Source organism: Mytilus trossulus, chromosome 1, assembly GCF_036588685.1.
Source record: "Mytilus trossulus isolate FHL-02 chromosome 1, PNRI_Mtr1.1.1.hap1, whole genome shotgun sequence".
NCBI lineage: Eukaryota > Metazoa > Mollusca > Bivalvia > Mytilida > Mytilidae > Mytilus > Mytilus trossulus.
In genome coordinates, this window is record NC_086373.1 from 13,769,799 (window position 1) to 13,795,255 (window position 25,457).

General features: G+C 33.4%; 1 protein-coding gene across 1 annotated transcript in view; it reads right to left on the reverse strand.

Annotated features, from left to right (window-relative positions):
• LOC134718657 (uncharacterized) overlaps positions 1 to 24,311 on the reverse strand; it is a 40,903-nt gene extending 16,592 nt beyond the window's left edge. The window contains exons 1-7 of the mRNA XM_063581713.1: positions 24,044 to 24,311; positions 23,114 to 23,237; positions 19,314 to 19,525; positions 10,693 to 10,838; positions 9,282 to 9,426; positions 3,166 to 3,285; positions 1,221 to 1,340 (exon numbers count right to left, since the gene is read on the reverse strand). Coding sequence (XP_063437783.1) covers positions 1,221 to 1,340; positions 3,166 to 3,285; positions 9,282 to 9,426; positions 10,693 to 10,838; positions 19,314 to 19,525; positions 23,114 to 23,237; positions 24,044 to 24,269 — 1,093 coding nt within the window. The 5' untranslated portion in view covers positions 24,270 to 24,311. The remainder of the gene's footprint in view (positions 1 to 1,220; positions 1,341 to 3,165; positions 3,286 to 9,281; positions 9,427 to 10,692; positions 10,839 to 19,313; positions 19,526 to 23,113; positions 23,238 to 24,043) is intronic.
• Between the last annotated feature and the right edge of the window lie 1,146 nt (positions 24,312 to 25,457).

A 25,457-nucleotide genomic window follows, 5' to 3' on the forward strand; every position in this document is an offset into this window, starting at 1 on the left:
GGATAGCCTACATCTTTCCCTGGTCTTGTTTCAATGGAGAAGTTGTATCTACTTACTATCTATATCTGTATTGGCTGAGATATAAACAAGATCACTTGGATAGCCTACATCTTTCCCTGATCTTGTTTCAATGGAGAAGTTGTATCTACTTACTATCTATATCTGTATTGGCTGAGATATAAACAAGATCACTTGGATAGCCTACATCTTTCCCTGGTCTTGTTTCAATGGAGAAGTTATATCTACTTACTATCTATATCTGTATTGGCTGAGATATAAACAAGATCACTTGGATAGTCACATCTTTCCCTGGTCTTGTTTCAATGGAGAAGTTGTATATACTTGCTATCTATATCTGTATTGACTGAGATATCAACAAGATCACTTGGATAGCCTACATCTTTCCCTGGTCTTGTTTCAATGGAGAAGTTGTATCTACTTACTATCTATATCTGTATTGACTGAGATATAAACAAGATCACTTGGATAGCCTACATCTTTCCCTGGTCTTGTTTCAATGGAGAAGTTGTATCTACTTGCTATCTATATCTGTATTGGCTGAGATATAAACAAGATCACTTGGATAGCCTACATCTTTGTCTGGTCTTGTTTCAATGGAGAAGTTATATCTACTTACTATCTATATCTGTATTGACTGAGATATAAACAAGATCACTTGGATAGCCTACATCTTTCCCTGGTCTAGTTTCAATGGAGAAGTTGTATATACTTGCTATCTATATCTGTATTGACTGAGATATAAACAAGATCACTTGGATAGCCTACATCTTTCCCTGGTCTTGTTTCAATGGAGAAGTTGTATCTACTTACTATCTATATCTGTATTGGCTGAGATATAAACAAGATCACTTGGATAGCCTACATCTTTCCCTGGTCTTGTTTCAATGGAGCAGTTGTATCTACTTACTATCTATATCTGTATTGACTGAGATATAAACAAGATCACTTGGATAGCCTACATCTTTCCCTGGTCTTGTTTCAATGGAGAAGTTGTATCTACTTACTATCTATATCTGTATTGACTGAGATATAAACAAGATCACTTGGATAGACTACATTTTTCCCTGGTCTTGTTTCAATGGAGAAGTTGTATCTACTTACTATCTATATCTGTATTGACTGAGATATAAACAAGATCACTTGGATAGCCTTACATCTTTCCCTGGTCTTGTTTCAATGCAGAAGTTGTATCTACTTACTATCTATATCTGTATTGACTGAGATATAAACAAGATCACTTGGATAGCCTACATCTTTCCCTGGTCTTGTTTCAATGGAGAAGTTGTATCTACCGTACTTACTATCTATATCTGTATTGACTGAGATATAAACAAGATCACTTGGATAGCCTACATCTTTCCCTGGTCTTGTTTCAATGGAGAAGTTGTATCTACTTACTATCTATATCTGTATTGGCTGAGATATAAACAAGATCACTTGGATAGCCTACATCTTTCCCTGGTCTAGTTTCAATGGAGAAGTTGTATCTACTTACTATCTATATCTGTATTGGCTGAGACATAAACAAGATCACTTGGATAGCCTACATCTTTCCCTGGTCTTGTTTCAATGGAGAAGTTGTATCTACTTACTATCTATATCTGTATTGGCTGAGATATAAACAATATCACTTGGATAGCCTACATTTTTCCATGGTCTTGTTTCAATGGAGAAGTTGTATCTACTTACTATCTATATCTGTAATGGCTGAGATATAAACAAGATCACTTGGATAGCCTACATCTTTCCCTGGTCTTGTTTCAATGGAGAAGTTGTATCTACTTACTATCTATATCTGTATTGGCTGAGATATAAACAAGATCACTTGGATAGCCTACATCTTTCCCTGGTCTTGTTTCAATGGAGAAGTTGTATCTACTTACTATCTATATCTGTATTGGCTGAGATATAAACAAGATCACTTGGATAGCCTACATCTTTCCCTGGTCTTGTTTCAATGGAGAAGTTGTATCTACTTACTATCTATATCTGTATTGGCTGAGATATAAACAAGATCACTTGGATAGCCTACATCTTTCCCTGATCTTGTTTCAATGGAGAAGTTGTATCTACTTACTATCTATATCTGTATTGGCTGAGATATAAACAAGATCAATTGGATAGCCTACATCTTTCCCTGGTCTTGTTTCAATGGAGAAGTTATATCTACTTACTATCTATATCTGTATTGGCTGAGATATAAACAAGATCACTTGGATAGTCACATCTTTCCCTGGTCTTGTTTCAATGGAGAAGTTGTATATACTTGCTATCTATATCTGTATTGACTGAGATATAAACAAGATCACTTGGATAGCCTACATCTTTCCCTGGTCTTGTTTCAATGGAGAAGTTGTATCTACTTACTATCTATATCTGTATTGACTGAGATATAAACAAGATCACTTGGATAGCCTACATCTTTCCCTGGTCTTGTTTCAATGGAGAAGTTGTATCTACTTGCTATCTATATCTGTATTGGCTGAGATATAAACAAGATCACTTGGATAGCCTACATCTTTGTCTGGTCTTGTTTCAATGGAGAAGTTATATCTACTTACTATCTATATCTGTATTGACTGAGATATAAACAAGATCACTTGGATAGCCTACATCTTTCCCTGGTCTAGTTTCAATGGAGAAGTTGTATATACTTGCTATCTATATCTGTATTGACTGAGATATAAACAAGATCACTTGGATAGCCTACATCTTTCCCTGGTCTTGTTTCAATGGAGAAGTTGTATCTACTTACTATCTATATCTGTATTGGCTGAGATATAAACAAGATCACTTGGATAGCCTACATCTTTCCCTGGTCTTGTTTCAATGGAAAAGTTGTATCTACTTACTATCTATATCTGTATTGACTGAGATATAAACAAGATCACTTGGATAGCCTACATCTTTCCCTGGTCTTGTTTCAATGGAGAAGTTGTATCTACTTACTATCTATATCTGTATTGACTGAGATATAAACAAGATCACTTGGATAGACTACATTTTTCCCTGGTCTTGTTTCAATGGAGAAGTTGTATCTACTTACTATCTATATCTGTATTGACTGAGATATAAACAAGATCACTTGGATAGCCTTACATCTTTCCCTGGTCTTGTTTCAATGGAGAAGTTGTATCTACTTACTATCTATATCTGTATTGACTGAGATATAAACAAGATCACTTGGATAGCCTACATCTTTCCCTGGTCTTGTTTCAATGGAGAAGTTGTATCTACCGTACTTACTATCTATATCTGTATTGACTGAGATATAAACAAGATCACTTGGATAGCCTACATCTTTCCCTGGTCTTGTTTCAATGGAGAAGTTGTATCTACTTACTATCTATATCTGTATTGGCTGAGATATAAACAAGATCACTTGGATAGCCTACATCTTTCCCTGGTCTAGTTTCAATGAAGAAGTTGTATCTACTTACTATCTATATCTGTATTGGCTGAGATATAAACAAGATCACTTGGATAGCCTACATCTTTCCCTGGTCTAGTTTCAATGAAGAAGTTGTATCTACTTACTATCTATATCTGTATTGGCTGAGATATAAACAAGATCACTTGGATAGCCTTACATCTTTCCCTGGTCTTGTTTCAATGGAGAAGTTGTATCTACTTACTATCTATATCTGTATTGACTGAGATATAAACAAGATCACTTGGATAGCCTACATCTTTCCCTGGTCTAGTTTCAATGGAGAAGTTGTATCTACTTACTATCTATATCTGTATTGGCTGAGATATAAACAAGATCACTTGGATAGCCTACATCTTTCCCTGGTCTTGTTTCAATGGAAAAGTTGTATCTACTTACTATCTATATCTGTATTGACTGAGATATAAACAAGATCACTTGGATAGCCTACATCTTTCCCTGGTCTTGTTTCAATGGAGAAGTTGTATCTACTTACTATATATATCTGTATTGACTGAGATATAAACAAGATCACTTGGATAGCCTACATCTTTCCCTGGTCTTGTTTCAATGGAGAAGTTGTATCTACTTACTATCTATATCTGTATTGACTGAGATATAAACAAGATCACTTGGATAGCCTACATCTTTCCCTGGTCTTGTTTCAATGGAGAAGTTGTATCTACTTACTATCTATATCTGTATTGGCTGAGATATAAACAAGATCACTTGGATAGCCTACATCTTTCCCTGATCTTGTTTCAATGGAGAAGTTGTATCTACTTACTATCTATATCTGTATTGACTGAGATATAAACAAGATCACTTGGATAGCCTACATCTTTCCCTGATCTTGTTTCAATGGAGAAGTTGTATCTACTTACTATCTATATCTGTATTGACTGAGATATAAACAAGATCACTTGGATAGCCTACATCTTTCCCTGGTCTTGTTTCAATGGAGAAGTTGTATCTACTTACTATCTATATCTGTATTGGCTGAGATATAAACAAGATCACTTGGATAGCCTACATCTTTCCCTGGTCTTGTTTCAATGGAGAAGTTGTATCTACTTACTATCTATATCTGTATTGACTGAGATATAAACAAGATCACTTGGATAGCCTACATCTTTCCCTGGTCTTGTTTCAATGGAGAAGTTGTATCTACTTACTATCTATATCTGTATTGGCTGAGATATAAACAAGATCACTTGGATAGCCTACATCTTTCCCTGGTCTTGTTTCAATGGAGAAGTTGTATCTACTTACTATCTATATCTGTATTGGCTGAGATATAAACAAGATCACTTGGATAGCCTACATCTTTCCCTGGTCTTGTTTCAATGGAGAAGTTGTATCTACTTACTATCTATATCTGTATTGGCTGAGATATAAACAAGATCACTTGGATAGCCTACATCTTTCCCTGGTCTTGTTTCAATGGAGAAGTTGTATCTACTTACTATCTATATCTGTATTGGCTGAGATATAAACAAGATCACTTGGATAGCCTACATCTTTCCCTGGTCTTGTTTCAATGGAGAAGTTGTATCTACTTACTATCTATATCTGTATTGGCTGAGATATAAACAAGATCACTTGGATAGCCTACATCTTTCCCTGGTCTTGTTTCAATGGAGAAGTTGTATCTACTTACTATCTATATCTGTATTGGCTGAGATATAAACAAGATCACTTGGATAGCCTACATCTTTCCCTGGTCTAGTTTCAATGGAGAAGTTGTATCTACTTACTATCTATATCTGTAATCGCTGAGATATAAACAAGATCACTTGGATAGCCTACATCTTTCCCTGGTCTTGTTTCAATGGAGAAGTTGTATCTACTTACTATCTATATCTGTATTGGCTGAGATATAAACAAGATCACTTGGATAGCCTACATCTTTCCCTGATCTTGTTTCAATGGAGAAGTTGTATCTACTTACTATCTATATCTGTATTGACTGAGATATAAACAAGATCACTTGGATAGCCTACATCTTTCCCTGGTCTTGTTTCAATGGAGAAGTTGTATCTACTTACTATCTATATCTGTATTGACTGAGATATAAACAAGATCACTTGGATAGCCTACATCTTTCCCTGGTCTAGTTTCAATGGAGAAGTTGTATCTACTTACTATCTATATCTGTATTGACTGAGATATAAACAAGATCACTTGGATAGCCTACATCTTTCCCTGGTCTTGTTTCAATGGAGAAGTTGTATCTACTTACTATCTATATCTGTATTGGCTGAGATATAAACAAGATCACTTGGATAGCCTACATCTTTCCCTGGTCTTGTTTCAATGGAGAAGTTGTATCTACTTACTATCTATATCTGTAATGGCTGAGATATAAACAAGATCACTTGGATAGCCTACATCTTTGTCTGGTCTTGTTTCAATGGAGAAGTTATATCTACTTACTATCTATATCTGTATTGGCTGAGATATAAACAAGATCACTTGGATAGCCTACATCTTTCCCTGATCTTGTTTCAATGGAGAAGTTGTATCTACTTACTATCTATATCTGTATTGGCTGAGATATAAACAAGATCACTTGGATAGCCTACATCTTTCCCTGGTCTTGTTTCAATGCAGAAGTTGTATCTACTTACTATCTATATCTGTATTGGCTGAGATATAAACAAGATCACTTAGATAGCCTACATCTTTCCCTGGTCTTGTTTCAATGGAGAAGTTGTATCTACTTACTATCTATATCTGTATTGACTGAGATATAAACAAGATCACTTGGATAGCCTACATCTTTCCCTGGTCTTGTTTCAATGGAGAAGTTGTATCTACTTACTATCTATATCTGTATTGACTGAGATATAAACAAGATCACTTGGATAGCCTACATCTTTCCCTGGTCTTGTTTCAATGGAGAAGTTGTATCTACTTACTATCTATATCTGTATTGACTGAGATATAAACAAGATCACTTGGATAGCCTACATCTTTCCCTGGTCTTGTTTCAATGGAAAAGTTGTATCTACTTACTATCTATATCTGTATTGACTGAGATATAAACAAGATCACTTGGATAGCCTACATCTTTCCCTGATCTTGTTTCAATGGAGAAGTTGTATCTACTTACTATCTATATCTGTATTGACTGAGATATAAACAAGATCACTTGGATAGCCTACATCTTTCCCTGGTCTTGTTTCAATGGAGAAGTTGTATCTACTTACTATCTATATCTGTATTGACTGAGATATAAACAAGATCACTTGGATAGCCTACATCTTTCCCTGGTCTTGTTTCAATGCAGAAGTTGTATCTACTTACTATCTATATCTGTATTGACTGAGATATAAACAAGATCACTTGGATAGTCACATCTTTCCCTGGTCTTGTTTCAATGGAGAAGTTATATCTACTTACTATCTATATCTGTATTGACTGAGATATAAACAAGATCACTTGGATAGCCTACATCTTTCCCTGGTCTTGTTTCAATGAAGAAGTTGTATCTACTTACTATCTATATCTGTATTGGCTGAGATATAAACAAGATCACTTGGATAGCCTACATCTTTCCCTGGTCTTGTTTCAATGGAAAAGTTGTATCTACTTACTATCTATATCTGTATTGACTGAGATATAAACAAGATCACTTGGATAGCCTACATCTTTCCCTGATCTTGTTTCAATGGAGAAGTTGTATCTACTTACTATCTATATCTGTATTGACTGAGATATAAACAAGATCACTTGGATAGCCTACATCTTTCCCTGGTCTTGTTTCAATGGAGAAGTTGTATCTACTTACTATCTATATCTGTATTGGCTGAGATATAAACAAGATCACTTGGATAGCCTACATCTTTCCCTGGTCTTGTTTCAATGGAGAAGTTGTATCTACTTACTATCTATATCTGTATTGACTGAGATATAAACAAGATCACTTGGATAGCCTACATCTTTCCCTGGTCTTGTTTCAATGGAGAAGTTGTATCTACTTACTATCTATATCTGTATTGACTGAGATATAAACAAGATCACTTGGATAGCCTACATCTTTCCCTGGTCTTGTTTCAATGGAGAAGTTGTCTCTACTTACTATCTATATCTGTATTGGCTGAGATATAAACAAGATCACTTGGATAGCCTACATCTTTCCCTGGTCTTGTTTCAATGGAAAAGTTGTATCTACTTACTATCTATATCTGTATTGACTGAGATATAAACAAGATCACTTGGATAGCCTACATCTTTCCCTGGTCTTGTTTCAATGGAGAAGTTGTCTCTACTTACTATCTATATCTGTATTGGCTGAGATATAAACAAGATCACTTGGATAGCCTACATCTTTCCCTGGTCTTGTTTCAATGGAGAAGTTGTATCTACTTACTATCTATATCTGTATTGACTGAGATATAAACAAGATCACTTGGATAGCCTAAATCTTTCCCTGGTCTTGTTTCAATGGAGAAGTTGTATCTACTTACTATCTATATCTGTATTGACTGAGATATAAACAAGATCACTTGGATAGCCTACATCTTTCACTGGTCTTGTTTCAATGGAGAAGTTGTATCTACTTACTATCTATATCTGTATTGGCTGAGATATAAACAAGATCACTTGGATAGCCTACATCTTTCCCTGGTCTTGTTTCAATGGAGAAGTTGTATCTACTTACTATCTATATCTGTATTGACTGAGATATAAACAAGATCACTTGGATAGCCTACATCTTTCCCTGGTCTTGTTTCAATGGAGAAGTTGTATCTACTTACTATCTATATCTGTAATGGCTGAGATATAAACAAGATCACTTGGATAGCCTACATCTTTCCCTGGTCTTGTTTCAATGGAGAAGTTGTATCTACTTACTATCTATATCTGTAATCGCTGAGATATAAACAAGATCACTTGGATAGCCTACATCTTTCCCTGGTCTTGTTTCAATGGAGAAGTTGTATCTACTTACTATCTATATCTGTATTGACTGAGATATAAACAAGATCACTTGGATAGCCTACATCTTTCCCTGGTCTTGTTTCAATGGAGAAGTTGTATCTACTTACTATCTATATCTGTATTGACTGAGATATAAACAAGATCACTTGGATAGCCTAAATCTTTCCCTGGTCTTGTTTCAATGGAGAAGTTGTCTCTACTTACGATCTATATCTGTATTGACTGAGATATAAACAAGATCACTTGGATAGCCTACACCTTTCCCTGGTCTTGTTTCAATGGAGAAGTTGTATCTACTTACTATCTATATCTGTATTGGCTGAGATATAAACAAGATCACTTGGATAGCCTACATCTTTCACTGGTCTTGTTTCAATGGAGAAGTTGTATCTACTTACTATCTATATCTGTATTGGCTGAGATATAAACAAGATCACTTGGATAGCCTACATCTTTCCCTGGTCTTGTTTCAATGGAGAAGTTGTATCTACTTACTATCTATATCTGTATTGACTGAGATATAAACAAGATCACTTGGATAGCCTACATCTTTCCCTGGTCTTGTTTCAATGGAGAAGTTGTATCTACTTACTATCTATATCTGTAATGGCTGAGATATAAACAAGATCACTTGGATAGCCTACATCTTTCCCTGGTCTTGTTTCAATGGAGAAGTTGTATCTACTTACTATCTATATCTGTATTGGCTGAGATATAAACAAGATCACTTGGATAGCCTACATCTTTCCCTGGTCTTGTTTCAATGGAGAAGTTGTATCTACTTACTATCTATATCTGTATTGGCTGAGATATAAACAAGATCACTTGGATAGCCTACATCTTTCCCTGGTCTTGTTTCAATGGAGAAGTTGTATCTACTTACTATCTATATCTGTAATGGCTGAGATATAAACAAGATCACTTGGATAGCCTACATCTTTCCCTGGTCTTGTTTCAATGGAGAAATTATATCTCTTGTAAGGCTTCAACTCACATACTGTTATATTTGTAGCCGGTGTTTCTTCCACCTATAAATCATACAAATAAAGAAAGAATTGTCTTAGATTGTTGTTCCTTCAAATACTACAGTATAATTCTAGAAAATTGGTCATTATGTACCCTATTTTGATTTCTGTTACAGATATTTGAAAAAATTATAACTGCTGAGACAAAAATTGCAAATGAGAGAGAAGCATGAAAAATAAATGGAGAATGTGTTTGTGGGACACAGATATGCCACTGCTGCATATCACATTAAGTTATAAAGGGACATAAATGAAGAATGGTAAAAGTGGCGCTACCAAGATTTGTACTTGATCTGAGTTTTGTGGTATTAAGTATTGTGTTCAGAAAAATTGGTTCAAGCAAACGAACAATTCAGCATTTTTTTCTATTTGTAAAGGAGCATAATTCTAGAACAGTTAAAGTGATGACACCAAAAGTAAAACTTGATTTGTGTTTTGTGGTATAAAGCATTGTGTATAAGTTTCATAACATTTGATTTGTGTTGAGTGGTATAAAGCATTGTGTACAAGTTTTTCAACATTTGGTTGAGGCGAAATAAAGTTAGAGATAGGAAACCAACTTTGGGAAGTAAGTACAGAGGTAAAACTTTATGCGCCCTCAGATTTGGCGGGGGCATAAAAATCATCAAGATTGACAGAAAGTAATGATAAAAAATGGCTTCATCTAGATCTTAATGACTCATAAACATATACATCTTAAAACAATTCCCTTTTTTGTGTTCTTTCTTAAATTATTGCTGATTATCATTTGGTTTATTCACACAAGAGTATATGTCAGTAGAAAAGCAAAATCTGAAACCAAGTTCATATAAATAGAAAAGAAGGGAAATTTGCTTCAGCTGGAGTACATGAATCAATTTTATAATAAAGAAAAAAACATAAAAAGAAAACCAGTTCTTGAGGTTTTAACAAAGGGAAAATAAAAACACTGTAAAAATACACTACTAAACAGTATACTTAATGGCTATTATTTATTTTGAATTATTGAACCTAAAATTATTTTTGGACTCTTCACATTGAAAAACATGTGAAGTCAAAAATTATTGCCATTCATTATAAATAAATTTCTATAAAAAAAAAGACTTGAAGAACTTTTATATTATTTATATTGACAATAACAACATAAACACATGTTGGCATATGAATACACAACATCAGAGTGGGTGTGTAGCTGTAAAAATTGACAACATTGAAAATACAAGTCATACTTTCAACCAATCAGACCACAGTAAAACACCAAATTTATTTATATATTGCTGATGAATTCACCTGTGCTTCATCCCAGTTAGAATCATTTGTAGTAGCTCTAACAGTGAATAGTTTACTTCTGTCCCGCTTCAGATGATCCCAGTTCAGTGAAATACAGGTGCTTGTTACTGAAGACACTGTTACATTGTGTACTTTATCAGGTCTCACTGAAAATCACAATTAAAATCACAATAAAATCACAATTAAAATGGTTAGTATCTGATATTCCCGGTTTTAAACATATATACTGAATGTTTTATTTGTGCTACACCTTCTTCCATATACTGAACCATTTATAATGAATGAACAAAATTAGCGCCCCAAAAAATGTGGGTTTGAAATTAAACTGTTAACATAATTGACCTATTGTGATAAATGCAAAAGAATAAATGCTTAAAAAAACTTATTTTGCACAAAAAATGGTTTTATAATTATTACTATTTAATGTTTTAAGATAATGACTCATGCAAAGCTTTTTTAATAATAAGCAGGCATTTATAAATACATTGCATGTTTCACATTTGATTATATGAAGCATGAAACACAACTAACAAAAGCATCTTTTTTGTGGTCCCTGCTGCAGCAAACATTTAATTCTTTCCATGAGCAATACAACTCAAAAACATTGGTTCTTTAATTTTTTTTCATTAAAATTCAGCGAGAACTGTAGGCATAATGCAATTTTTTCACCATGGATAAGTAATTGTTGATTATTTTGGAATATTTAATTTGTCCTACATGTAGTTTCAGAAATTGCTGATATAAACCTTTAAATAAATGTTTGTAAACATGACATGCAATGTAGGCTTGAAAACACTTACAATGCAAGATTCCATAAAGCTCTTAACTTGATTAAAAGTGATTTTGAAATTATAAGAAACCTTGCTGATAAATACTTGATTGATAAACAAATAATTAGAAAAAAGGGTGCTTGGGAGTGGTAAAAAGACCAGTTGAGGGAATAAACACATGTGAGTGCTTAAAAGGCCATTTAAGGAATGGATGCATGAGAGTGCTGAAATGATCAATTGAAGGAATGGACAGATGAGAGTGCTAAGAAACCCAGTTTGAGGAATGGGTGCAAACCCTGATATTTTCTACATCTGTATACCCAAGCTCCACTTTATGTGTGTGTGGGGAGGGGGAGGGGAGGAGGGATAGAAATATTCATACTTTTAAAACAAACCTTATTGACCAGTTTCTGTTAACGGATTATAAACTGAGCAATTGAATTCAAGTATTTCCATGTTCTATGAAAAAAATGAAGTAGGGATGGATCTATAATTATCAAATTGGACATTGACCGTTTTGTTTTAGATTTGAAACCACGTGTTTAACCAGTTCAAATTAATGTAAGAGATGAAGGTTATGCACTTAAATCAAACTGTTTCACCTGACCTATTTCAGGTTTAATAATTTCTTATATAGCACTTGATAAATTATAAATTAAACTACTCAGTTGCAAGAAATCTGGTAAATAAGTTGATGAATGTGTCCCAAGAACACAAGTGCCCCCTCCGCACTATCATTTTCTATGTTCAGTGGACCTTTAAATTTGGGAAAAAACTCTAATTTGGCATTTAAATTAGAAAGATCATATCATAGGAAACATGTGTACTAAGTTTAAAGTTCTAGTTTTGACTTCAAATTCATCAAAAACTACCTCAACCATAAACTTTAACCTGCAGCGGGACAGACAGACAGACAGACAGACAGACAGACAGACAGACAGACAGACAGACAGACAGACCAGACAGACAGACAGACAGACAGACAGACAGACAGACAGACAGACAGACAGACAGACAGACAGACAGACAGACAGACAGACAGACAGACAGACAGACAGACAGACAGACAGACAGACAGACAGACAGACAGACAGACAGACAGACAGACAGACAGACAGACAGACAGACAGACAGACAGACAGACAGACAGACAGACAGACAGACAGACAGACAGACAAACAAACAGACACACAAAAGACCAACAAACAGATGCAGAGACCAGAAAACAGAATGCTCCTCTACTATTGTAGGTGGCTATTGTAGGTGGGGCATAAAAAAGGCATTTCAAATGCTCCAATTATGACTCAAACTTATTAAATCAAATCAAACGATGTTTACCAGTGTACAAATAGGGATGTCTACATGATGTATAAAATCTACCTACATTTTTACTGAAATAAAAACTTCAATCTGATAATGTGCATTCATTTTGACAATGTGCAAAAAAAATAAGTGCATGCAAAACATACAAATTAGAAATACTATTCTAAAGCTGTGATAATGCTTCATAAAACATCAATGCTTAAGAACAAAGCAAGCTTCAAATATTTCTTTCCAACATAATTGTGATTATGTTGCTAGACAAAACTAGAGGCTCTAAAGAGCCTGTCTGGCTCACCTTGGACTATGTGAATATTTAACAAAGGACACAGATGGATTCATGACGAAAATGGTTTTTGGTGATGGTGATGTGTTTGTAGATCTCACTTTACTGAATATTCTTGCTGCTTACAATTATCTCTATCTATAATAAACTTGACCCAGTAGTTACAGTGTCAGTGGAAAAAGTTAGTAAAAATTTACAAATTTTATGAAAATTGTTAAAAATTTACTATAAAGGGCAATAGCTCCATAAGGGGTCAACTGACCATTTTGGTCATGTTGACTTATTTGTGAATCTTACTTTGCTGAACATTTTTGCTGTGTACAGTTTATCTCTATCTATAATTATATTCAAGATAATAACCAAAAACAGCAAAATTTCCTTAAAATTACCAATTCAGGGGCAGCAACCTAACAACAGGTTGTCCGATTTATCTGAGAAGATAGATCTGAACGATTAACAATTTTACTCCATGTCAGATTTGCTCTAAATTCTTTGGATTTTGAGATATAACCAAAAATCAAAGAGCTGATAGCTCTGAAGTGGAAGAAGGTGAATAAAAAGTAACTTGAATTACCATAAAAGCAGCCCCACTTACCCAGGCTGCTTTGTTCCATTATTGTTAAAATGTATTTTTTTCTTCAAACAAGAAAAGGTCATAAGTACATGGATTTCCCATCCGTACAATCATTTTCTATGTTCAGTTGACTATGAAAATTAGGTAAAATCTTTAATTTGGCAGTAAAATTAAGAAGATCATATCAAGAGGAACACATGTGTACTAAGTTTCAAGTTGATTGGATTTCAACTTCATCAAAAACTACCTCGACCATAAACTTTATAACCAGAAGCAGGACAGACGGACAGACTAGAAAACATATTGCCCATAAATGGAGCATAAAAATAGTAAGACTTGTTACATACCCGCCAACTTTTGAAAGTTCCCATATGGGTTTTTAAAGGTTACCATTTTTAGCGACGTATTTTGCAAGATCTGGATTGTCTAGAAAAAGTGTCATATTTGTATAATGAACTTACATGCCTTTTCCTTAAGTCTGTTTGCATGATTCTACTTATATATTAAATCGGTAGAAAAAATATACATGAAGCTAGGAGACCAGGGTTTATTTTCCAGATTAAGAATATTAGATGCTTGTTGAAATTTCCAATTTTGAATAATGCACAAAGATGGACCTTTAACAGGTTGGGAACAACACTCCAAATGAGGGTAACCTAACTGGAAGATCATCACAACCCACTGTAAAAAAATGAGCACAAAAAAAGTCATTTATATTCATATTATTTGATGAAACTTTTCCCCAAGAACTATGCATCTATTAAGTACTGAATGGTCAAAACATCATGTTTTTTATCGACATAAATTTTGTCGTAAATGTGACCAAATGATGTAGAAATTGTGTTTTTTCTTCAAATTTCCATCAAATTGTAATGTTTATAGTTCCCTTATTGACTCTCTATTTGAATAAAATAAAATAATAAGAAGAATCTGTTTCTTGTTTTGTTTTGTTTTTGACAAATGATTGTTCACTGCTTGCAAATAAATCATTATATTTATATATCTTATCTGTATATATTTTTGTTCATGTCTCCATCTCCTTATCATTTGTAAATGTTTAGACAAATAAGAAAGAAATAAGCTCCACATGTATATTTGCAACATCGTAAATTAATTAAAAAAATAACACACACTAACACTAGTACTGCATGGATTTTAAGCATTATGAAGGTCATATTTGTAGAAAGCTTAAAAAGACTTAAAAACAATGTAAAATATCTTGCTATTTCTTAGCTTACACAATAAAATCTAATATATACTATCATTTACAAATTTAAATTTCAAGATTTTACTAGGAATTATTCTATATATCTGACTACTAGACCTTTTATTAGTCTTTTTTTTTTTTTTATCTTTAAACCTTTTATTAGTCTAGTTGTACATATTGTATGTTAACATCTAATCCATAAGAAACAAATTTATCATATAAACTTCAATGTAATCCTTGAAAGGAGGTCTAGATTGCTAAAATAATTTATAAATTTTATTTTTTTTATTTGTCCAAAATCATTTAAATTCATTTAATCAACATCATTTTATGATTATTTAATTAAAATATTAATCATTTATAGTCTTTTTACAATTTACACTTTTAAAAGCAAAATAACTGAAAACAGGCTAAAACAAAGGGAAGTAACAAAAAAGTATTTCAATATTCCCAATACACATCGTTTTGATAACACAACGGCAGTTAGCCGGAGGTAAACATTGTGATTACCAGTATGCTTGACACCCAAGCTGTCAAGTGAAGCCATATAATTATACATCTTCTTTGATGTTCAGGTAAAATTTAACACAGGTGTCAATTACACCCGTACAGAAGTAAGAAATGATCAAATATGGCGTCTGAAAATTTTCATTCATGAAATATTTCATACACGGGAGTTTTTTCTCCTAAACGGGAGGACGGGAGGAGACCCCTGAAAACGGGAGTTTTGTAACTTCAAGGGCGAACTTGTAAACAGGGCGAGTTGTCCCAATACCAAATTCACGCATGCGTAATACAAATATCTACAGTTAAAACATCCTGTTACAAGTAAACAAATAACGTTCATGTGGATGAGATGAAATCTAATAATTTACATAAATAAAAGATTCATATTTACGATAGTGATTGTTTTACAATCATGATTTACAAATTAAATGATTCAGATGCCTAATCATGAGTAAAAATCGGTGTAAGGAATCTAAGTTGTTTTGAAATTGTAATACACGAAATGAATGCGGAATACAGAGACTCAATGCCAAGGGTCGGCCCCTTAAGTCTTCTGACAGAAGACTTGACGTCTTCTTCCACTAAAAACTGCATTTTACTCCTATGTTCTATTTTAAGCCATGGTGGCCTTCTTGGTTGGTTGGCCAGGTTACCACACAATTTTTTTAAAACTTAATACCCAATGATGATTGTGGTCAAGTTTGGTTTAATTTGGCCTAGTAGTTTCAGAGAGGAAGATTTTAGTAAAAGTTAATGTCAACGGTCGACAGATGCCAGACGCCTGGACGCCAGATACAAAGTGATCAGATAAGCTCACTTGGCCCTTTGGGCTAGGTGAGCTAAAAAGGACAAGTTAACATATTGGAATTTAAAAACCTGTCAATGGTATTTTTCAGCTTTGTTGTATTGGTGGATTGCTATATTATTGACATATACACACCATCCCCAATCATACATAAGCAAAACTCTCAAGTTAAACTTTGAATGAGTCTATCAAAGATAGTTGATTCTTTAGTGTGTGTACATTTACAAAATTAATCACTGAAAGATAACAATAACAAAGTTTAATTATTTAAATCAAATCAAAATGAAATTTTATTGCTCAATTCAGACACTCTTTCATATTTCAGAAAGACTAGTTATAAACATGATAAAGTTCTCATATTTAAATTTAGGGATCACAAATTAAAGAGAATTTTATTTCTAATTTGGTCTGTATTCAATTTGAAGTAAATTTCCAGCTATCATTTGATCTCTGACATCCTTTTATTCAAGAGAATTATTTTATGTATCAGGATTAAAACACTTCAAACACTTAGTAATAAATTAAAGTCAAGTGACTTTGTAATTGGATTGTTTTTAAATAAGTCTTCCTAATTCTTCTGTACTAAACAAAACACACAAATGTCATGTGAGAAGAAGTTTGGATATATGTGATCTCTCCCATTTCTAATCCAGTATTGGGTATCAGAAATACTTCATAGTGTCTTTCGACCAATGACTTATAAATAATGGGCCTAATTTCCTTTCTAATTATAATTAAGCGCACAATTGGCCTGCTTTCCTTTCTTAATTATAATTAGGCACTTGTTAATGTTTTATTTAAAAAAAACAAAAAAACTTTTTGTCCAAAGGTAGGACACAATGGTCTCTTTCACTATTATATGTCATAGTTCATTGAACTCGGAAATCAGTGTAGAATTGTAATAAGACATATTATTCTTAAAGTTCACCTACAATGAGAATCAATCTTCATTGAATCTATTGATCTAATGAGTTAAGACCTTTTCAACTGTTACACCACTGTCCCAGGTTAGGGGGAGGGCTTGGAACGAGTATTTTTTTTAACCTACCCACATGTTAGGGGGAGGGCTTGGAACGAGTATGTTTTTTAACCTACCCACATGTTAGGGGTAGGGCTTGGAACGAGTATTTTTTTTAACCTCCCCACATTGTGTATGTATGTTCCTGTCCCAGGTCAAGAGCCTGTAATTCAGTGGTTGTACATTTTTCCTGTATGTCACTTTGTTTTTTTTTTAGCTTTTTTTGTACAGAAGTCAGGCTTTTAGTTTTCTTGTTAGGACTGTTTTAAATTTGTCTTTTCATGGCCTTTATTGTGATATGGTTTACATTCATTGTTGAAGGCCTTATAGTAATCAATAGTTGTTTTAACTTCTATGTCATTTGGTCTCTGGTGGCCAGTTGTCTCATTGGCAATCATACAACATCTTGATTTGAAAACAACTTCATAGTAAACTAACAGAACTACAAACTTTGACCTGGTACAGGATAGACTCATAGACCAGAATATATATAAAGGTTTCTCTAATTCTATGGAAAATTATCCCTTTTCGAACCCATTGTATAAAAAAATTTAATCAACGTGTGGTTGCTGGTGATCTCAAAAGATCATTGGATGATTTTAAGGGTCATGACCTTTTTAGCTGACTGGATGAATCAAAATATGATAACAGGTGTTAATGAAATTGACAACTTCGTGCAATGTGAAAGGCACTCGAAGGGGGATTTTCAGTTAACAAAAAAAGAAAATGTCTTTTAATCATTAGAGAAACAGATTCTTACATAGTTACTCGTGGATTATCGGAATTATCCAATCTCGATAGTTAAATTATAAATTTTAAAGTCCTAGCCGAGGCGGCTCGGACTTTAAAATTGATAATTTAACTATCTTGATTGGATAAATCCGATAATCCACTGGTATCAATGTAAGAATCTATATGTCTACAACTGTAGACAGGACATACAAAGTGTACCTCATGTAATATCTTGTTGATTTTTAGAAGCAATGACCTCTTAACTACAAAATTGTGAGGATTCTTCCCTTTTTATATCTTCAATGTATAAAAGTTTCATTTTAAATCAACATAAGAAACTTAAGTTACTATCAAGATTAAAAACATTGTCAAAAGTTTCCTCATGTAAAAATAGTGACAGTGGACAAATGAACAGAACTCTGCCCCTTCCACAGTTTTCAAACTGTACAAGTTGCCTATCAGTTAATCACTGGGAACTCCAGTTACCTTCCTGACCCAACCATGTCTGTTACAGGGTTGGACAAATGTATGAATAAACAGACAAGGTGAGGTATATGTCATGGACCTCTTTTATGGGGAGAATACAAATTGCATATGACATGTCCTGATCCAATAATAGGTGAGAGTGTATCACTGAAAATGGCTAATACATTTTGTACTGTAAACCAATTAATTTTGGCAAGCACTATATATTCCTGTAAAGCTTTGACCTTTTCTATAAAATTACGATTTTTTTCTCTAAAAATACATCAAGAAAATGTTAAAACATGAACTTTAATCGCTGCGAAGGGAGCAAAACTAAAAAAAAAGTATCTTCAAAATTAAGTTAGTTTACAGTATACCATTGATAAGTAGCACACTACAGTCTAATCAAGGATTGATCTTATCCACTATACGTTTTGTTACAGTAAAGACTCCTAACAGATCAGGAAGGAAATCTGCATGGCTCTAGATATACAGATTGTACATGTACATATTCATTTTTTCTGTATAAGTATTTTTGTTATAAGTATTCTATAAAACTCTAGCATTGAAAATCAAAATGTCTTGGGAAACACCGGTCTACATTGGCTTAAGTTTGTCTGAATTTTAAGCTACATTACATAAGTGGTTTATTGTTGCTAGTTTCACCAAAGAAAAGTTTCATCAAGGAAAACTAAAAACAAACAAAATTTCCTTTCATGAATATTCAAAGATGAATAGAACCATGGAGACTAAAAACACAAATATGAAATCTCACTAACAGGCTAAAGATTTGAAATCATAAAAAGTAAAAACATGTTTCTAATTTACTATGCAAGAGAAGCAGCAATAAATACTATCCTACATATCATGCTGGCTATAAATATGCAAAAAATATAAGAACAAGCTGATATAAACACATGCTGCGATAAATTTTTACCATTTTCTTTTTGAATGATGATTAAATTTTCGGTTTGCTTGGAAACAGGAACTTCGGTACAACATGTATTTGTAACATTAACAGTGAAGTTAAGAAAACTTCTGTCAAAGGTTACATGGTCAGTATGGTTCCATTTGTGGTTACAAATTAAATTATTATTTTGATCTCTATCACAAGCAGATTTGTATTGTCCAGTAATATCGCCACTCTTCCTATAAGAAAAATAAAGTATACCAGTGTCCTCATATGTACCTGTGTGTAGAAATACTATTTCTATCAATAAATTCATCATAGATTTATCATGTAAGCCAGATGCATGTCAAAGACTCAATAACACTCAAATAAAAAAAAAATCAATCACTAAATTTTGTTTGGTTAGGGGGGGTAATAGTTTTAACTTGATGTTTTGGCGTATCACAAGCTAAAACGTCAAGACTGCATGACTACCATGAAATACTATAATTAGACTTGATATTTAGGTGTATCGCAAGCCAAAGATCAAGACTGCATGACAACCATGAATTATTATTTCATGACTTGATATTCAGGTGTACCATAAGCCTGAGATCAAGACTGCATGACTACTAGGAAGTACTATTTCAAGACTTGATATTTAGGTGTATCATAAGCCAAATATCAAGATCACATGACTACCATGACATACTATTCCAAGACTTGGTATTTTGGTGTATCATAAGCCAAAGATCAAGACTAAATGATTACCATGTACTTCTTAAATTATCAAAACACCCTTTATCCAATGCTAAAGCCCAAATATGGTTATACAATTAGGTCACATGATTACTGTATAATGTGGAAAAGTTTACCCTAACATGTAAAGAAAGTTTACTGTAACATGAACATTAGCTAAATATAGATAACTGTAACCATGGAAAATCCCACAAAAAGGATAATTGAACCTTTTTAGATATCAACAAGATACATAGTTATCCACTGGATATAAACTTTGATCCGCCGGTTAAATCTCAACTCCTGTTAACTCAACTGCCAGTTGAATCTGAACTGGTGGTTAACTCGAACGCCGGTTAACTCAACTGCCGGTTACCATATCTATATAAATAGGGTGCAAACATTAATGAAGGTCCTTTTTGGACCGAAACCGGTCAGGCTATAAAACATCACCAGGCGCTGTTAATTATGTGTATTGGTATATATATACTATATTTTAATGCTTTTTCATTTTTATATTTACTCTATAATTTCAACCAGATAAATTGTTCATACTTATGATAAATAAAATATTAGAAATTTATCTATTAAAACATAACTATATAAATGCCCAGGTTGAACAAATTGTATAGATGTACCCAAATAAGTCAAAATCACAACATAGACAGCAAACCCAAAATAAAAACATTGAATGACAATGAAATTTTAATCTCAGCATTTCAAAAAACCCAAATCAATGTTTAATGTTTTCATTTTTGATTTAATGAATTATCTCAAAACTATGTTGTATAATCATTATATAAAAACTTTCTTTTCAAATTAGATCTTTTTTTATTTTTATACTATTTATTTATCCAAATGAAACATTCTATTTTTGAAAATAAGAGTGCACACACTGAAATGTCTGGCCTTCTTTACTAATCATTGATATTGTTTTGATAGTCCTAGATATAAAGCTTTATTAAAAATGTCACATAAACTTAACATAAACCAAGAAAACTAAACATTAACCTTTGAACCATGAAAATAAGGTCATGGTCAGATGAACCGTGCCAATCAGGCATGTACAGCTAACAATTCTTCCATACAGCAAATATAGTTGGCCTACTGCTTATAGTTCAAGAAAAACAGACCAAAACACAAAAAGTTAGCACTGAGTATTGAACCGTGAAAATGAGGTCAAGGTCAAATAAAACCTGTGCGACTGACATAAAGATTTTAAAATATTTCCATACACCAAATATAGTTGACCTATTGCATATAGTAAAAAAAAGATCAAAACTCAAAAACTTAACTTTGACCACTGAGCCATGAATATGAGGTCAAGGTCAGATGACACCTGCCAGCTAGACATGTACACCTTATAATCATTCAATACACCAAATATAGTAGACCTATTGCATTCAGTATAAGAAAAACAAACCAAAACTCAAAAACTTAACTATAACCACTGAACCATGAAAATGAGGTCAAGGTCAGATGACACCTGCCAGTTGGACATGTTCACCTTACAGTGTTTCCATACAATGGATATACTAGACCTATTGCTTATAGTATCTGAGATATGGACCTGACCACCAAAACTAAGCCTTGTTCAATGATCCATGAAATGAGGTCGAGGTCAAGTGAAAACTGTCTGTCGGCAAAAGGACCTTGCAAGGTACGCACATAATAAATATAGTTATCTTATTACTTATGATAAGAGAGAATTTAACATTACAAAAACTTTAAACTTTCTTTTTTTTCAAGTAGTCACTGAACCATAAAAATGAGGTCAAGGACATTGGACATGTGACTGACTGAAACTTTATAACATGAGGCCTCTAAATACAAAGTATGGAGCATCAAGGTCTTCCACCTTCTAAAATATCAAGCTTTTAAGAAGTTAGCTAATACAGCCGCCGTAGCCACTGTAACTTTATAACATATAGCCACCACCCCCAGATCACTATCCCTATGTCGAGCTTTCTGCAGCTAAAGTCGCAAGCTTGACAAAAATGAAATATGGTTTGTGGCACATTTAGGAAAATTGTTTGGTGTAAATGAAATACCATTTGGTACAAAAGCAAAGCATCGTAACAATGGACATATGTAAAAGATTATTTATTATGATAAAAGGAAATGCTGAAAACAAATAAGGCTATAAAAGTTTTTAAAATACAAGATTTAATCTTATTTTAAAAAACGATTAAAAAGGTTGATTTTTAATGACCATGACTACCCATGAGGTTGTTGCACTGTCTGCATTTTGGAAAACAATTAAATAATACTAACATCATACAAATATCTAAAAGTAACAGTATATGCAATATATATGACTCATAATTTTTTTCCTGTGAAATCATAGAAGTGCAACTAGTTCAGCATGTCAAAAAAATATTCCAGTTCTGTATAGCTCATATATAGTAGTGCTAAGTATCAACCAGAGCTCCAGATAAGCTGCGTATTTGTGTGATCACGCAATACAAATAATAAAAAAAAACCAATGCAATTGCCCATTGCAGGGTTCAATAACCCAATGAACTCAAAGGACAACCCAATTATATGCCAAAACCGTGAGTTCTCAACCCTTTTATTGGCTACCGTTTGCATAATTTACCCTTATCTGTTTACAGTCGTCGCGTAAATCTTTTTTTATAATATTTATAATTGGAAATTTCGTTTCGTTCTAAAAATAGATCCCTGCATCAAGTATCTGAAATGGTTCCCTGTTGGAGTTTTTCGTTGCTCAATAGGTACATGTGTTTTTGAAAACATTTCGATCTTCTCGGCGTTTATCCAATTAGCGTGTGTCATGTAGTCATATTTTTTCACATTGCTCGGGATTTATCATAGCATACATTGAATCAAAACGAAAGTGAATGTCCGGTAAAAATATTGAATAGAAGCATGTTTTCTGCTTCTTTTGAAAAGCTGAGGGAAAGTTATGATGATTTTCTCCATAAATTCATTCTTATGTATTCATTTTTTCATCACTTTTATATACAGACTATTTTTGGGCAAACAACAATTATTGTCATAATAGCATTGTTATATAACTGAAAAATTTAGTACAAATTAAGGTACAAAATGTGTGCAGTCTTAAGAAAAAAGACCCTTGATATACTTACAGGAGCAGGGAAACTGAAATAGTTTTTGTGTTGTTATATTTAACTCCAAGGTTCCAGGTACATATCATTCCTTCGTCCCAGTTATATATGATACAACTAAAATTCTTAATAGGAGATGGAAGGTCTGAAAATACAACAGAATGAGTAAAAACAACTAATCTCTTAGTATTGTGCTTATTGCCCTATGTGCCAAAAGGCATAATAAGGACTCAGTAAGTGAATATTGTGCTTATTGACATGTATAAGAGCAAATTAAAATGTTCTTTTTCAATTGATTTAAGTAGGTTTTAGCGTGCAGATAGTTTTTTTCAATTGAATTGTTGCATATTTTTTTGGTTAAGGTTTTTTAAAGCTGACAAAATGGTATAGATTTTTCTCATAGTTGAATCCCTATAATCAAAATTGAAAATGGAAATGGGGAATGTGTCAAAGGGACAACAATAAGACCATAGAAAAAACAACAGCAGAAGGTCATCAACAGGTCTTCAATGTAGTGAGAAATTCCCACACCCGGATTTGCTTACATGCATCTCATTTAAACTTTAATGGATAGTAGTCTCACTGGGAATCATGCCACATGTTCTTATATTATATCAAAGCAGGACTCTTCCTGACAGATAAAAGTTTCCAGTTCTATCAGGTTGTATGCAGACTTTTTGCAAATCAACAAAGTCGCATATCCATGAAAAGGCAATGATTTTGGAATCCATGAAAATTGCAATTTGTACTCATGAAAAAAAATCATTTTAATTACTATAAAAAACACAAAATCCTGAGGTCCCAAATTCAAATTCTGAAATTCAAAAACAGAATTCCCAGATCCTGAAAGGGTCAATCCCGAAATTCCTCAGCTTAAAACAACAGATCCTGGAGTCCCGATAAAGGTCCTATTTCCCCTCATATAAACAATATAGCTATCAATTTACTTACAATCAACTGTAACATATGTGTAGACTACTATTTTTGCATTGTCACCTCTTCTGTACATGCAGGCAAAATAGATATTTCCAACATGTTCCATGGAATTCATATGTTTTGACAGTCTTACTGAAGAGGTATCAATAACCGTCATTTCAGTATTTGATACTTCATACTTATCATAAGTAACATATAATTCTGATGAATTCAAGCTTTTGTCCTTTAAAGTGCACGTCATATTCAAAATTTCGTCTTTGAAAATAAAAACATTACAAATATCCCAATCTGAAAAAAAATAATGTGAAAAATTAAACATAAATGTACATTTTTATGTACATGAATGTACATGAAAGTTCTGATGATTATATTCAAATTGGATCTTGTGATTTTGTAAGGTAAGAACAGCCAGAAGCATAATTACCACTCTGCCTTTGTGTCTAAAAACATTAAGTTCAACGTTAATACATGTAAGTAGTCCAGCAAATTTGAATGAAGACCCAAATTAAACTAGATTTTTTGGTGTAAAAGACTTTTTGCATACATACATTTGTACTATAAGTATTGTACTTTATTAGAGGTTTAAGGTTGCACTTTGTTAATACAGTTGTTTCACAAGCCACCCTCATTAGGGGAGATACATGATATTTATAGATATTTTGTTTTGTTCACATATTAGCTACCAGATATAATCTCTGTTTCATCTTATTATAGACATATCATGAGAATGTTACCAGTGTTGATACACATGGAAGCTACAATATTGAATTCTTAGGAAGACCCAAAGTGAAGTGAGGAGTAGTACAGATTTAAGTATAAGTTTAAAGTCTTTAGAATTTCAGGGCATGTATTAAAGGTTGATCTTTGAATAAAATAGTAGTGCATATTCCATATTAACTTTCTTTTCTAGGAAATCATTTTTTGGTGTTTAACACTTATTTTAACACAATGGCTATTTGGTGGCTGCCAAATCTCATTGGAAGAGGAAGCTGGAGTGCTAGGAGGGAACATAGGAAAAAATCATTCGCCGGCCACATGCAGGGTTCAAATTCACAACCTATAAGTGTTCACAGGCTAGTGATACAGAAGTTACTCGCCGGCCACATGCAGGGTTCAAACTCACAACCTATAAGTGTTCACAGGCTAGTGATACAGAAGTTACTCGCCGGCCACATGCAGGGTTCAAATTCACAACCTATAAGTGTTCACAGGCTAGTGATACAGAAGTTACTCGCCGGCCACATGCAGGGTTCAAACTCACAACCTATAAGTGTTCACAGGCTAGTGATACAGAAGTTCAACTACTAATAAAATTGAGAATGGAAATGGGGAATGTGCCAAAAAGACAACAACCTGCGACCAAAGAAAAAACAACAGCCCAAGGCCACCAATGGGTCTCCAACAGAGCAAGAAACTCTCGCAACCAGAG